General features: G+C 45.8%; 3 protein-coding genes across 5 annotated transcripts in view; 1 reads left to right on the forward strand and 2 right to left on the reverse strand.

Moving 5' to 3' along the window:
- Positions 1-899: 899 nt before the first annotated feature.
- On the forward strand, positions 900-1,805 carry LOC128723507 (DNA-directed RNA polymerase II subunit RPB11). Its single transcript, XM_053817259.1, has 3 exons — positions 900-1,068; positions 1,133-1,222; positions 1,311-1,805. The coding sequence occupies exons 1-3, from the start codon at positions 1,016-1,018 to the stop codon at positions 1,519-1,521; spliced, it is 354 nt and encodes a 117-aa protein (XP_053673234.1). The 5' UTR covers positions 900-1,015; the 3' UTR covers positions 1,522-1,805.
- Positions 1,806-2,000: 195 nt separating this feature from the next.
- LOC128722457 (restin homolog) lies at positions 2,001-10,212 on the reverse strand. The gene is made up of 6 exons (XM_053816120.1): positions 10,174-10,212; positions 8,864-8,974; positions 7,426-7,543; positions 3,455-7,316; positions 3,165-3,364; positions 2,001-2,047 (listed from the first exon to the last, which is right to left on the reverse strand). The coding sequence occupies exons 1-6, from the start codon at positions 10,210-10,212 to the stop codon at positions 2,001-2,003; spliced, it is 4,377 nt and encodes a 1,458-aa protein (XP_053672095.1).
- Positions 10,213-12,183: 1,971 nt separating this feature from the next.
- LOC128723506 (restin homolog) overlaps positions 12,184-15,102 on the reverse strand; it is a 32,438-nt gene continuing 29,519 nt past the window's right edge. For all 3 annotated transcript variants that reach the window (XM_053817258.1, XM_053817257.1, XM_053817256.1), the window contains 2 exons: positions 13,139-13,249; positions 12,184-12,883 (listed from right to left, as the gene is read on the reverse strand). In XM_053817258.1, the coding sequence (XP_053673233.1) occupies positions 12,737-12,883; positions 13,139-13,249 (258 nt within the window). In that variant the 3' untranslated portion in view covers positions 12,184-12,736. The remainder of the gene's footprint in view (positions 12,884-13,138; positions 13,250-15,102) is intronic.

Below are 15,102 nucleotides of genomic sequence, written 5' to 3' on the forward strand. Positions count from 1 at the left end.
TCTGACAGCAGCCAGACACAGACGCAACAATCGAACTGAACCAAGCCCCCGGATGGCAGCGCACATAGAACAAGCCGACGGGAAGGCCGGGCCTCCCGAAGCACGCCCAGATGAATGTTGTCACACAATCCTTTCGCCATAAGGCGAGGTTCGCTTGCTAGCTGCGACCCATTTCACTGAGCTGCAGTAGCCGATCACCACCACGCCACTGATAGATTGCTACAGTGAAGGAATTTCATCCTCCTACTGCACGGGGTTGGGGCTCGATTTTGGTTACCGAATCCATCGATCAGGGCACAGGCTCAACGATGTTAGCACGCCTGTGAGCCCTCACCGCGAGGGAGCCATCCACAAACGCACAAACCTACCCTACGCTGATAGCAGGAGCAATGACGGTGACCGCTGGTCTCGGTTTGCACTTGTTCACATTCCTTCAGCCTCCGGACGACTTTCGCTTCACTCGGCACCACAACCACAGGACATTCGATCTATTCGGGCCACGAAAAAGGACTGCGCTTTTTCTGCGAACCGAAGAAGACACGGAACGTTTGCCTGCAGGACGAGTGCACGCACGATTTTACTGACGTTTGGGTTACTGAGCTGTCACTTTTGAGTTGACAGTTCGGAGCGACAAACGTTTGCAAACCACGGCAATTCTTTTTTGTATGTAGATAAATTACACAAAAATACTTGCATTTCTTATGTAAGTCCTTCAAATGCTTAACAGCCTTCGAACAATTTAAGAGTTAAACTCTAAAGCACGACGACAAATTGATCATTTGACCAACAGTCATCCACGCGGTCATGAGAATCGATAGTGGAACAAACCAGTCCCGGACTGCGCATCATCCGAGCTGTCAAACACGCAAACATCGTTTGACAGGTCTTGAGCATAAAAACCAAAAGTGCGGTAAACAATTGGAACGCTTTTATATAGATATTTCGGCATTTGCAGAATCAAAACCAAGTTACTTTGCAGTGTATTTGCGTCGGTGAATCATATAAATCGTTCATCATGAATGCGCCGCCCACCTTCGAATCTTTCCTTCTGTACGAAGGAGAGAAAAAGTGAGTGCTGAATGTTGACACGAATTACCGGTAGATCTTACCTTCTCTCTTCTCGATTGAACAGGATCATCAAGGAATTGGACATGAAAGTGCCTAATGCGGCAATTTTCACCGTAAACAAGGAAGATCACACTCTTGGAAATATGATTCGCAAGTACGCATGCAAGCGAATATGTTACAAAACGAACAGGCATCACCTGCTTCATATACCAACGTTGCTTTCTTCCGTTTCTCTCTAACAGCCAACTGCTCAAGGACCCGAATGTATTGTTTGCTGGCTACAAACTTCCCCATCCGCTGGAGCATAAATTCGTTCTGCGCATCCAGACGACGTCGGAATATTCCCCTCATGAAGCGTTCATGAACGCCATTACCGATCTATTGTCCGAACTGTCGCTGTTCGAGGAGCGATTCCGCGAGGCGATGAAAGAGAAGAAGGAAGGTGGCGACTAGGACTACTCGGGGTGGAAGATTATGCACACGCGGCGAATGGCGACGAGAAGGATTTTCGGATTCATTTGCAGTCAGAGTTTGTAGGAGTTATTTTAGAATTTAAGATAAGAGACCTACATTTGTAACAGTATAAATATTGAGTTATTCTATCTATCATACTTGATATCTTGTGGTTGAAATTATCCGAACGCAACAAGCTGTTGAATCTAAAACAAAACAAATGTGTGACATTTTATGAAATCTATCCGAGACAAAAAAACATTCGAACTAGTCGAGTTTAAGCGTTGCCACTATCTGAATAAATTAGGTACTGCCTATCAATAGAGCACATAATCATTAGCACAATATTGTGTACATTTAAAATTCTAAAAAACAATTTAAAAACGAATATTCAAAGCTCAAATAAGGGGAAGCCGAAACTTCGTCGAATGATAACTCATGCGTTAGAAGCGTTGTTGTATTAGGCCCTGGTCTTCATTTTAGTACGTCTCATCATCAGGACATTCACCGATTTCGTGCCCAAAAACTGGAAGAGGAAGTAAAGTTAGTGAAAAAAGTTAACAAATGCAACATCAAACCACCGTTACATAGAAACCCCCCAACGAGTGTGTACCCAATTTAAGGAGCTTCACAGTCTCGTAAGCCCTGGAATTAATTACTTTTCACTGGCATTTATTACTAGTATATCATGAAAAAAGGATTGCATGGTGAATTTAGCCACCACCCCCCCTTTAAACGCGCAGTGAAGCACAACAAAACTAGTTTACCAAGTAAATGAGCCTTGGTAGCATGTGCAATAAACGACCACACCATGTTCAAACCCTATCCCGACCCAGTCCACCCAAGCGATATATCTGTTAATTGTGTTTCGAAGGGAAGCTCCTTCTAATCCGTCTGAATTTACGACTCGAATAGCCTTCCCTTCTCACACTACATCCAACCGGTACGATCCATGGTCTGATATAAATTGCATTTCATTCCACTTTTTTCTGACTATCCAGGGACACAAATTCCCCGACAGATAGTAAAACTGCAACACGCACATTGCTATGTAGATACACACAGCTGAAAAAGAAAAAGGAACGTTCCTCAACTAAGCAAGTCTTATCTAGCGCTCAAGTCATGTTGCTCGAGGCATGGAAAACTACAGAAAAAATGCTGACCGTGAGCTTGAGCACGGTGCGTCTTAATGTTGCCTGGTTTTCTAGCATGGCGAAAAACCTAGATGTACTGCTTTAGATAAAATATAATGCCATCTTTTATATGTACATTTTTTGTACACGAAACTCAACCAGCTTTGCTTGGTCAAAATTTTTACGCTTTTTACCATTTTTCAGTGCCCGAAAAAAGATGGTCTGCAATTTTTTACGCAACGAGAACATTTTTTGAGGTTGGAATTATTTGCAATCTAAACCAAGAACCTGGGTCCCTGAGCTGTTGCATAAAGGGACCACGTTTTTTTTCCACCAAAGACACTTTACTAACAAAAAAGCGCTTTGTGTGCGGCCAGCATTATCTTTGCCTTTCGCTAAAACTTTTCAAATCCCTGGCACACCGCGATAAATAATATAAGGCAAAATTAACATCTCTTTCCCATAATAGCGAATAGCGTAATTGGCTCTTCATTATCAGCACATGCTTACCTTCGCAACTTTCGCAATATTTTCTAGGAGGCGGTACCTTACGCTCCTTGCCATCCGCGGGATGTTTGAGCATTTCCGGTGGACTGTCGGAGGACTGCTTCGGGCAGTCCTCGGTTTCATGCTGGTCGAACTCATCGCAGATATCGCAGAACACACGTGGCGCCGGTTTGCGCTTCTGTATCTCGAAGCTCATGTTTTGGCTAAAACGACAGAACAAAAAAAAACATCCCCAGGGACTCAGCTTGAAACTGCGCTACGTGGAGGTCCAAAAAACAGCCTAACGCTCTTACCTGTCCGCACTGGTCGACTCGAGAGCTTGTATCCGCAGCGTCAACTTTTCGTTTTTCCGTTGCATGTCGACTATGATCGAGTTGAGGAAATCTATCTGAGCGCCGGAATCATCCTCCTTGGTTTCACTGGTGATCCTGCCCGTCAGTGAGCTATTTGCTGCCGTTGCCGCAGAGTTGGCCGCCTTAGCCAGCTTTGCTAGTTCAGCATCCTTGGCCACCATCTGCGCACGAACGTGTTCGTTTTCCTTTTCCAGCCGCCGGTTGGCTAGCTGCAGTTCGGTTTCTCGTAGCTCCAAATCTTTCTTTGCGCATTCCAGTTCGAGTTGCCGTCTTTCCGCGTCACGTTTGCTTGTAGCGGTTTGCGTCGTTTCAGAGACCTGCGTTTCGAGTTTCTGTACTATCTCGGATAACCGTTGCTGCAGCTCCTGAATTTCTTGCTTTTTGGCACTCTCCAGTTCCAGCAGCTTCTGGGATAGCTCGTGCGTACGATGCGAATACTCGGTCTCAGAAGTCTTCTTTCGATCGAGCAACTCGTCAAACTGGGTCGTTTGTGCTGCCAGTTTCGTCTCCAACTCGCTGACGCGGCGCAGTTGTTCCTTCAACCGTTCATCCTGTTCCTTCTGGGTGGCACGGGACTTATCCAGCGATCCCTTTAGCTCATTTACTTCGCTCGACGCACGATTACCACGCTCAGCACTTTCGCTTAGGTTTCTTTGCGCGGCTTCCAACTGTTGCCGAAGTTCCTTGAGCTGCGAATCCCGTTTAACCTCGCGTTCTCTTAGCTGCCTGATCTCATCTTCTTTCGAAACGATTGCTTCGCCTTTCGACGCAGTTTGTGTCTTATATTCCTCTAGCGAGCTTTTGAGCTCGGAAATTGAAGAATCTTTGGCTGAAACCGATTGTTCAAGCGTTTGGATGCGACCCTCCAAGTCTGCTTTCGTTTGCAATAGTGGACTTAGTTCATCGATCCTTGCTTGCAGTGCGACCATTGCTGCTGACTTGGACTCAATGTCTTGGTTCAAAGTGTTTAGACCTGTTTCTGCAAGCTGCCTAGCCGAAGACACTGCATCCAACTGCTTCGATAGATCCTCGTTTTTACTCGAGAGCGTATCGAGCTGTTTCTTGTGTTCATCAGAAGCATTTAGCAGCTGTTCTTGAAGCAGCACCAACTCTTTTTTCAGTGTTTCCTCTCGACTGACCAGATCAACCTGCTCCTCTTCCATCTCGCTGTAGGAACTGTTCAAATCTTGAATACGCTTTTGCATCTGTTGACAATTTTCCTCCGAATTCAGCTTTGCCTTTGTCAACGTTTCAATTTGACTATAACAATCTTGTAGCTGCTGCAACATTTCTGCATGTGTTTTGCTGTTTTCCTGGAGTTTATCAACCATCTCGGCCATCTCGGTGGATCGTTTCTGTAGCGAGTCTTGTTGATCGGCAAGTTCCTTTTCCAGCTCAACGATACGCTGAGTCTTTAGACCGATTTGCGAGGACAAGTCTTGGCTTCCTTGCTCCATAGACTTACGAAGTTCCTCCAAATGCTGCTTCAGTGTGTGTGATTCTGCTTGACTTTCCTGCAACTGTTTCAGCAATCCTTCTTCACGCTCCAAAGCTTCACGCGTTTTGACTTCGTTCTGCTCGCAAACTTGCTTCAGCTGCGACTGCACCTCCTTTAGGTTTGTCGTCAGCTCTTCGAGCGTTTTTTCGTGCTGCTTTTTCGTTTCCAACTCCTGTTCGCTGAGCGACACGTGTTTAGCTATCGCCTCAGCAAGCTCATTCGACAGCCGTACGCGTTCTTCCTCGAAGCTTGCACGCAAAGCAGCAATTTCACGTACCAAATTTTCCTTTTCCTGCTCAGAAAGCTCCTTAATCTTGCGCAACTCCGTGTTAAGCTCGTTCTCTTGAATAATCTTTTGATCCGACAGCTGGTGCATCTCTTGCCGCAGCCGATCTACCTGCTCCTGCAATCCCGTGTTGGTTTGAGCAGTCTCATCGGCACGACGCTCTGATTCGATTTTCAGCGAATCGTAGCTATCACGCAGCTCATCCAGTGCACGTTGTTTCGCTTTGAGCTCATCGTTGAGCTTCGTCAGCTCAGAGTTGGAATCAAGCGTACTAGAGCGTTGAATGTCAAGCTCCTTTTCCAAGTCCATCTTTTGCTGCAGCACTTGGGCAGACTTTTGCTCAAGTGCCTCCATTTTCCGGCGCAAATCGGCATGCTCGATCTCGAGTTTACCATGTTGTTCTTGAACCTCTGCAAGCTTCTTATCCCCAGCCCCCAGTTTAGTCACACCTTCCGTAAGCGCAGCGTTTAGTGTAACAACTTGCTCGTCTTTCGAATTGATCTCCGACCGAAGAGTAGCTATCTGCTGCTCGGAATTTTGTGCTTCTGCTTCCTTGGCTGCAAGGCTCACCGCTGTCTGTTTAAGCTTATCTTGCACGTCTTTCAACTGCTGTTGGCAGGCAGTCAGCAGTTTCTGCTGCTCTTCTCCAGTGCTTAAAATTTGAGCTAAGTTTTCCTCTTTCTCTTGCATTTCTTTCTGAGCAGACGCGAGAATTGATTCCATTTTTTCATGCCAAGATGCTTTACATTTCCGCAGGTTGTCTTCTAGTTGCTGAATCTTAGCTGCTCCTTCAGCTTTACTTGCTTCTAGCTGTGACTGAAGAGCAGATTTCTCCTGCACCATCCCTGCCAAAGTCCCGTCCTTGTCCGCAAAGTTAGCTTTTGACACCGTTAGTTCCTGGTTCAGGTTCGTATTGGCCACGTTCAGTTCTTTCAACTCCTTTTGCAAAGCATCGACCAACACCTCATTCTCTTCGAGCTGTTTATCTTTGGCAAGATTTTCATGTTCGGCCGCATGCAATTGCTTTTTCAGCTCCTCCATCATCTTCTGTTGGGCATCTGCCTGCGCAAGTAATGTGGCCGTTTTGGATTCCTGTTCAGAGTGCGATTGCTCGGAATGCTCCTTCAACATGGCAAGTTCTTTCTGTATCTTCCCCTTATCCGATTCTACCTCATGCAGTTGTTTAGATTGATTGGTTAGTTCTTCTTGTTTTTCAGCCAGTTGCTTAGCCAGGCTTTCCCCACTACTGATGTTAACTTGCAGCTCTTGCTGCAATTTTTGCACCGCAGATTCTGTTTCCTGACGCAGAGTAGCTTCCTTTTGTAGTAAAGCCTCATTTGTGGTCAGTTTGACTTCCAATTCATGCGCTATTTTGTCTTTTGCACTCTTGTCGGCTTCCAAACCTGTGATGATCTGCTTTACTCCAGTTAGTTCCTGCTCAAGTTGGTCCTTTAAAGTGGTGAGCGATGCGAATTGTGCCTCCAGCTGCTCAAGCTTTTGATTTTGGCCAGCGATGAGTGATTCTTTCTGCTGAAGTGTCACTTTTAGGTCGCCTTCAGTTTCCACAGTCTTGAGGTCTCGCTGACGCGCTTCTGCCCGAAGATCCTCTACGGTCTTCTCAAGCGTCTGCATAGCCTGCTCTCGCTCGGTGAGAAGATCCTTCTTGGTGCGTAGCTCTTCTTGCAAAGCTGCAACGCGCTCGTCCTGCTCGCTTTCGACATTTTTCAACGCCAAGTACTGTTGCTCCAATTCGCCATCCTTCGCCGTCAGCTGATCGCTTTGCTCGTCCACCCGGTGCTCGAGATAGTTGAGCTGCTCCTTGAGACACTCCTCTCGGATCGTAAGAGCAGACACCTTGCTGTCGGCCGACCGTTCCGCATCGGCAACTTTTTCGTGCAGGTTTTGGATCTCATTTTCGAGCGATCTTTTCAGTTCCTCCGTGAGATGTAACTTTTGATCTTTGGCCAAAATTTCCGCCTTTAGCTTGTCAATTTCAGCATTCAGTTCAGTTTTTAAAGCTATGTTGCAAGAAGGTATTTGACATTTGAACATTTAGCAATAGAGTAAGGTTATGTGGCATATGGTTTTGGCTACAATATGGTTAAGTAATTCATCATCGAGACTTACCAGTGATGTCCCCCACCAGCGCACCCGGTTGCGTAGCTTCGTTGTTTTTCGCTGAGCCACCTCCTGCTAGCTGAGTTTCTAATTCGGCAATTTTTTCTTTGTACACCTGTGTTTGAGCCTGGTTTCATGAGGAAAAATCCAATTCAATATTAAAGCAAAAATACGGGTTTCAAATGAAATAGAATCTTATGCTAAGAAGGTAGATAATGCACGCGAAAAAATTACACCGTTGTAAAGAACGTTTTACGCGAGATAAATAAACGTCAACAACAACATATAATCAGATGCAACATGCAGAATATAGATTCTAACGACATGCACAGTAGCTAAAATGGCTCAACAACATATAAAAAGAGACAGACATGCTCTAAAATATCAGAAACAGATATAAACACATGTAAAACATTGGACACAGTAAAATAGCTTCTCCTTTTTCAAAAAGCGCTGTCTAAGCTGTAGAGAATAGCTATTTCGAGACAATCGTGTTAATTAAGAAATTGAATATTTTGCTTCATAACGAAAAGGTGGAAAATATTAGATTATAGTTGGAGAAAAATATAGGCGTAAAAAGGAATATCTTTGGTTCATCAATTTTCAGTTGGATCTTAATACGATCAGTTTAATACTTTCGTGCACGAAACACACAAGAACACAAAAACAGCAACCAATCACGAAGCACCAATTTACGAAGTAACCAATTAGACCGAGAGCTTGCAATCGCATTTCGTTTGCCAATACTACGGACCATTTCAGCAAAATGTTCTCGACAAAGCACTAAACGATTGCAACTAGAGTGCATGCAACACATAAAATCAAGTTGGCAAAGGAAAGGATGGCAGAAAGAACGATTTTGTAAGCATTCTTTCGCGCTCTCGTAAACATCTGATACTCACATTTACAGAATTTTGAATTTTTCCCTGAAAATATTACACGCAACAGGTGAAATGGATTAGAAATGATGTGATGAGATGGTGGGACAAATCTACAAAACACACGCTTTAAGAAAAACAGTGTGCTAAAATTCGCATACTGTATTTTTTGTACATTGCTCTGCCCTGAAGAGCGGCAAAAATATAAGGACAATCCGAAATTGACCTTTTCTCATCCAATAAACCGGCACATCACACGTAAAACGCGCTAGGCCTCGTCCTCCGTCCATCGACGAAGCACCCATCCCAGCCCAAAGTAACTCGAACCCGAGCTAATCGTAATTTATGCTTCAACCCACGAATGGCCGGATGCACTCGAAGGGCACGTACGTGCGACAAGTGTGTACGTGCCGGGCCCGGCGATTGGACCACGCCGGGACCATGTTTTCCCGTCCACCTGCACCTGCTTCACCTGGCCATCGGCCCACGATCGGGGTGCCAGTGTGCGGTCGTGTTTGAAGCAATCCTTTATCCCCGATGGTGTGTCCTCCCGGTCGTAGCATACTTACGTTTAGCTCCTCGCCGCAGAAGGTGACCTCGTCCACGCTGAATTGCAGATCCTCGTTGCGGCGTTTCTCGTCGGCCAGCGATTTTTCCAGTAGCGCCACTTTTTCCTTCAGCTACGCTCCAAGCAGCACATACGAAAAGGAGAGAAAAAATACATGGGACATCAGGACTGTGACCACGGCAACAGAGTCCTCCGTATACGCCCCGAACGGGGATATAAGGAGGCGACGTGTTTTATGAAGCAAAAATTGGAACCAACAGCGAACACGACACCAACCTGTGGGAAATGATACGGTAGGATATATAGAGTGAAGATGGTTACGATGGGCGAGTAATATACCGCACAGCACACTATGAACTTTATTGAGAAAGTGTACCCAAGCCCCTTAGAATAAGGTTAAGATTAACTTTTTTTTATATTTAAGAAACTGATTTTGACATCATAAGCTTGTTAGGTGTATCTTGGCGGAAAGTTATTACTAAGAATGATCCTAAACGACACGTTCACTTTCTTAAGCATCACTCATAGCCTCATCCCTTGTCACGAACAATGTCGCTTTTCTGATGGCAAAACTAATATGCCATTGAATGCATTATGCATGACTGCAAGTGAATATTCATACTCCTCAGCAACCCACCGACGACAGCGCAATAGCACCCAGGACGACCATGGAGCTATGGTTTCTAGCCACACCGATGAATGCCTACGCTCTACAGCAAGCTCACGGTTTTGAATACCATCGAGCAGATTTCCCACTCGCCCACAAGGAAACGATGGCCCATGCCCTATGCGATGCCAATTTCAACAATCTATTATGCGCTCCCGGAAGCTGCTTGCTCAGCAGACGCGTTATCCATTCATCTTCCCGACCGATTCGCTCTACGCTTGCTCGCGTAGCAAAGATAGCAAGAAGCATGGTCGGTCACATAATTTGCATACACCCTGCAGCCGATCGAGAGCCCACCGGTTGAGCCATCCCAATCAGTTTTTGTTTTAACCCGATTCGGTCGGGAGGAAGGAAGAATTATAAGCAGTTCGATTCCATCCGCACGCGAATGTGGAACAGTGACCCTACCCGCTTTGGGTGTTGGCTATTACATGCGGAGTATCCCATTACCGGCGACAACCTGCATTCGTTGTCGTTGGACTAAAGCCATATTTGCCCAGCATCGTCCGGTTAGCCTTCCGGTGGGGGCTGCACAATTCCGGACGACCTCGGGCTATCTCTTCTCTCTCGGGAGTCAGGTTAAGGTGTACCGACATTCCAGACCCATTTATTCGAAGACAACGACAACACACGCTGTTACTCACCATTGGAACGGCCGGATCGTGCAAGAATGCAATATCCATCGAGAAGACAATGCGACGGACAGTTCAGACGATTAATTTCTACGTACGTACAGAGCTGACAATCGATTTCCGAGGACACACCGTGGCCGGTTTGTTCTGACGTGCATTGTTTTTAGTTGATCGAACGAAAAATCCCAGAAACAAACGGGGAAATCTCAGTCCTGTCGAAACGCATGTTCCAGAAAAGGCGCTTTCTGGTAATGAAAAAATAATTCTACGAGTCTCAATCTCAATCAAAATGGTGCAAAACAAAGGAACGGTTAGATGTCAGGATAAAATAGAACCATTCCGACCGGGAAGCTAGGTGTTTGACAAAACAAAGCAATGAGCAATGTTTGGCGATGTTTGGTTATTTTGACTGCTATCATTTCCGAGGCAGCATACTTAAAAGCAGTTAACTTTTCTCAATATATTTTCATTCCCTTTGCAAGGGATAGTTAATGGGTGCTTTGGATTTAGCAAATAAAAAGGCTACAGACAAGTATCAAAGCAAGCAAAGTTGTGGCCTCGCCACAGAATCAGTAATGGATTGCTCAATATGTGACAAAACACGTCTCAGATCCCGCTGCATGTACCACACGCCCGCATCGTATCTAAGAAGCATAAATGTCACGCAAACCGGAATCGGAATCGATTCGAAAAACAAACTCATCCTTTCCGCAAGGGACACCCACCTTTCCTTCTCAGTCGATACGACGAACGCGTCCCAACAAGCCAGCAACAAACGCAAGCTTGCGCTCCTGGCAACGCAGTAGATAACAGCCTTTTTTTGTGTGCTTGTGCTGCTAGTGCTCTTCGGAGAGCTTCAATCCCACATCTCGGTTATCGTCTGGCATCGTCCAGACCCAGAATCCACTGCCGTTTCGATCCGGAAGCGATACAGGACGACAGCAAACTGCATCAGAGCTCAGATGCACCAGCTTGACTCGACCAAAACAACAGCAAAAAAGTTGGATAGCGAATCACGAGTGTTTGCGGAATCGCGTTTATTTGCTTTCGAATTGCAATATCATTCTTTTCCCAGCACAGGCGAGTGGGCTTTCGGGTCAGGCACATTTCCGGCATGGTGGCGCAGTATTTTTCCACCCACCCACCGAGTGCTGGATGCTTTGCCAAAACGGAACAGTTTCCCGGGCCGGTTTAAGCATGGGACACACAACACACACCCTCACACAACGCTGCGGTCATCTGTGGGATTCGCAAGAGCTGCCGGATTGTGGAAGGATGCGTAAAAAAAAAGCGAAATGCCATTGCGAAACGATTCGCCTCCGGACACGGGCACGGGTGAGATCTGCTGTAATGCCATAATGTGATGCCCTTTTTGCACACTCCGTTAGCTCCGGGCGATGGTACAATGGATGAGGATCTGCCGAGGGTGTCGGTCACATATTGAGGACACCGCAAAAGCGCCATACGTGGGCATCGTAAACCGCAGACACATAAACCGGCGTGAAGAGGAGAAAAGCACGGGTTGTGCGATGAAAAGGCCGTACAAAATCTCCGGTTCTGATCACAACTTGGTTTGTAAAAAAAGGAAGCGGATATGGAGGGAATTTCATGCACTGGGTTACCATCAGTATTCTCGTGCTCCTCTAGTGGAAAGGATAGCAAGAGAAACATAACAAGCACCGACTGGGACGTGGAAAGGCATTATTCGATGCAAGGTATATTTACTCAAACTGCCATCACTAATTAGCATATATATCCTTCTACCCGTGAAATCATGTACTGAAATACTGCATTGTGGTATTGCTACAGACAAGGCACGCGATCAACATCTTCTATAGCGTGTTTCCTCAAAATTAAAGTATGAAAATGATAAGACATTTCTTTAATTAAACCTAACCAAAATCGAGTCGAACGCGGTTCGCAATTATTATTTCTCGCTTACCCATCCCTGGAGTATGTCATCAACGAGAAAAAAGTGCGCCATGTTGCATGCGCTCCGGAAAAGGGGGCGAGTTGTAAAATGTTCAAAATTAAGCAAGCTTCGTTTTAATTGCCGCATTTATAAAATGTCGCCATAACAGTAATGTTTTCCATGAAAGCCTTAAAATCTACCTTAAAAACTTGCCAGCTGGTCGGGGCATGTTAGCAGCCGCATTTTTTTGTTGTAAATAGGGAAGTTTTCGCGTACTTGTATGTCTGTTGTGTCAGAGAGATAGAGACAAGGGAATGATGCTTTCGAATGTCAGCCAGCCAAACCGCAACGTTTTCTGCCGTACTTTATTCTTCTGCCCTAATGCCCATGGCGGCTCCCTCTCAATTTCTTTCGCGGGATTAGTTTGTGACCGTGGAGAAGAACGTTGTCCAAACCAGCTGCAAACGGTTCGATCCCCAGCCACAAACGTCACCGTCTGTGTGTGTGTGTGTGTATGTGTCTGCCGTCCTCTGGGTCTGCACGTCAGATTGGGTGCGATTATTGTATGCTCGATGGTCGATACACGCAGCCAGCTAGCTAATAGGGAGCCGACTCCCGCCGGGCAGGAAAAGCGCCTCAACCCAGCAGACCTACGTTCCGCCCTTAAGCCAGCAGGACGTCGTGCAGGATGCAGTGTCGCTCGTGGTTTCCATGCCAGCCTTGGAACTCGCGTCGGAGATCGGCAATCCGGAGGGCGCGCCGTCGTACCAGCTCGGCCCAGCGGCCTACCTCGCTGTCGGTGGTATCGCGCTGGAGTTGGTAAATATCAAAGTTAAACATGAACTCAAACCGACGGATAAAAGCCCTATATGCAAGAACGGGAGGATTAACGGAGGGAATTGAGGAGCAATAAAAGCGGGGGAATTGACAGACGAATTCGCTCATAAGAATAGGTTTTTGTGTCATGTTCGCTAGTTCCTTATTTCGTGCATCACCATGCTAGCCTAATGCCTCCAAAACCACCTGGTGAGAGGTCTTAGAGCACCGGCTGGTTGCCTTAGTTACCTGTGTAATGTTCTTCTGATACATAATCGATTGGTTTGCTGTTTCCTCACGATCAATTTCCCGCTCCTGCATGAGCTGCTCGATGTGGTTTTGCTTCTCCCGGAGGACATCCTGAAATAGAGGCGAAATGAATTTATTTGATTATGGCATGCGAAAGTACTATCAAAGGTTCAAAGCGCCCGCCATATGAAACGCCATATTATAGCTCCGTTTTAATTAGCTCCAAATGGATGTGCTGTATTAGCTGTACATTTGACTATCATTTGTTAAATACATCGAAAAATTATCTCAAGAAAATAAAAAAAATAACTATTTACATATTCCTACCAATAATCATTCGCAAACATATGTATCCATATTGAATTGTATGGCATAGTCGTCCATCGAAATTAGCACCTAATTTAATATGATTTATTTGCATAGGGCATTGAGGTTGAGCAAACTCCCATAAATAATGATGATACGAATCAACAAGACATATATACTAATCCCAAAAACCCGTAAAACTCGTTTAATATTGAGAGCTTTGAAATTTTCCCATGCAACACACGAGAGGGAAAGTATGCTAATCGGCTTTAATTATTCGCAATACATCACGTCTGCCAAGCGGTTGCCACTCTATACTATCCCTTTCCCGAGAAGTAACACGGTACCATTTCGCAGGCCTCGTTATAGTAATGAATGCCAGAAACGAGACAATGATTAACAGGATCGCAACGGAAACGGATGCTGTCTGCTAATCCGGCTCCATAAACACTAGTTAGCATAAGCTTTGATACGTCAGCCTGCGCTGCAACAGAGCCATTGCTCAACCTTGGCGATGCTAACCGCCGGGAAATTCATCATCGTGACGGCTCCCATCGCTAACCCTCCCCAGAATCCCTAGGACCGAGTGCGAGTTTGTCTAATTGAGCAAACGAAAGCAAACAAGCAAACCCTCCCCAAATCGGACAAACAACAACTAACCAATTCCAGCTATACCGTGGTGGCGTTGTGACGTCTTTCAACGACAATGGCGGCTTGACGCGACGTGGTCCAAAATCCATCATTCAGACGGTGAAGCCATTTCGTGTAACTCTTATGCCATCAACCGGCTTCGAGGCATCGACAGACTACTTAATGAATTTGCTATTCATTCCATCCGCAACAAGTCCGGAGCCCAGTGGCAGCAGAAAGGACACCTCTTCTAGGAAGCCCAGAGCCCAGAGGAAACAGCCAAACCGGGGAAACTTTGTCGGAACTTAATTGCCACGCCAAGAGAAATGAAAAGCTCGTACATTAAGTGCCGCAAGGCTCCACCGCACCGGGGTGGCATTGTTTCAGCAAGATAAATGAGCATTGCTTCCGAACAGCTGCAGTTTAGCGTTAGCTTAGCTTACTAATGTATTTCTGTGGAGTGCCTGTCAGAATTTGCAGATGTTTCTCCTCTTCGACTACCAACCACCGTTTCATTCGTTCGTTACGCGCTCTGCACGAGTGCGAATAATCCTGCGTTAGAGCCATGTGTTTATTTACACACTATCAGACAACTAACTAAACAGATCTAGCAGTGTGGAATGGCTCTAGTCATCGCATAGGACACGTCAATCGTGAACGACACTACCACGCCAGCGGAATGATAAACGGTTTCGCTTCATTGCCAACCAATCAACTGTTCAAATACATCAACGTCATCACCATGACCAAACAGCACCATTCCAGAGCAGCACCGCAGCGCAAACGTTCGACAGCAAAGAGTGACAAAACAAAACTCTCCCAGAAAAAAGGGGGAACGTTCTGAGTTCTCGATGAAAAAAAAATTACGAAAATGCAACAACCCCACACAACCAACCAGAGAGATAAGCTTTATTTTGTTGTTGTTAAATATCCCTTACAGAACACTTTTGGGGATGGAACTGCAACAGGAACAGGTGAGTATCTGCCCTCCTTTGCTGGGTGGTGTTGATCCTAACCACATCCGATCG

Source organism: Anopheles nili, chromosome 3, assembly GCF_943737925.1.
Source record: "Anopheles nili chromosome 3, idAnoNiliSN_F5_01, whole genome shotgun sequence".
Taxonomy (NCBI): domain Eukaryota; kingdom Metazoa; phylum Arthropoda; class Insecta; order Diptera; family Culicidae; genus Anopheles; species Anopheles nili.

Coding starts and splice junctions, on each gene's coding strand:
- LOC128723507 (XM_053817259.1), top strand. CDS start 1,016: ATGAATGCGCCGCCCACCTTCGAATCTTTCCTTCTGTACGAAGGAGAG. Junction 1,069..1,132: donor CTGTACGAAGGAGAGAAAAA/GTGAGTGCTGAA, acceptor TCGATTGAACAG/GATCATCAAGGAATTGGACA. Junction 1,223..1,310: donor CTTGGAAATATGATTCGCAA/GTACGCATGCAA, acceptor TCTCTCTAACAG/CCAACTGCTCAAGGACCCGA.
- LOC128722457 (XM_053816120.1), bottom strand. CDS start 10,212: ATGGATATTGCATTCTTGCACGATCCGGCCGTTCCAATG. Junction 3,365..3,454: donor GAGTCGACCAGTGCGGACAG/GTAAGAGCGTTA, acceptor CTGTCGTTTTAG/CCAAAACATGAGCTTCGAGA. Junction 2,048..3,164: donor ATATTGCGAAAGTTGCGAAG/GTAAGCATGTGC, acceptor TTCCTCTTCCAG/TTTTTGGGCACGAAATCGGT.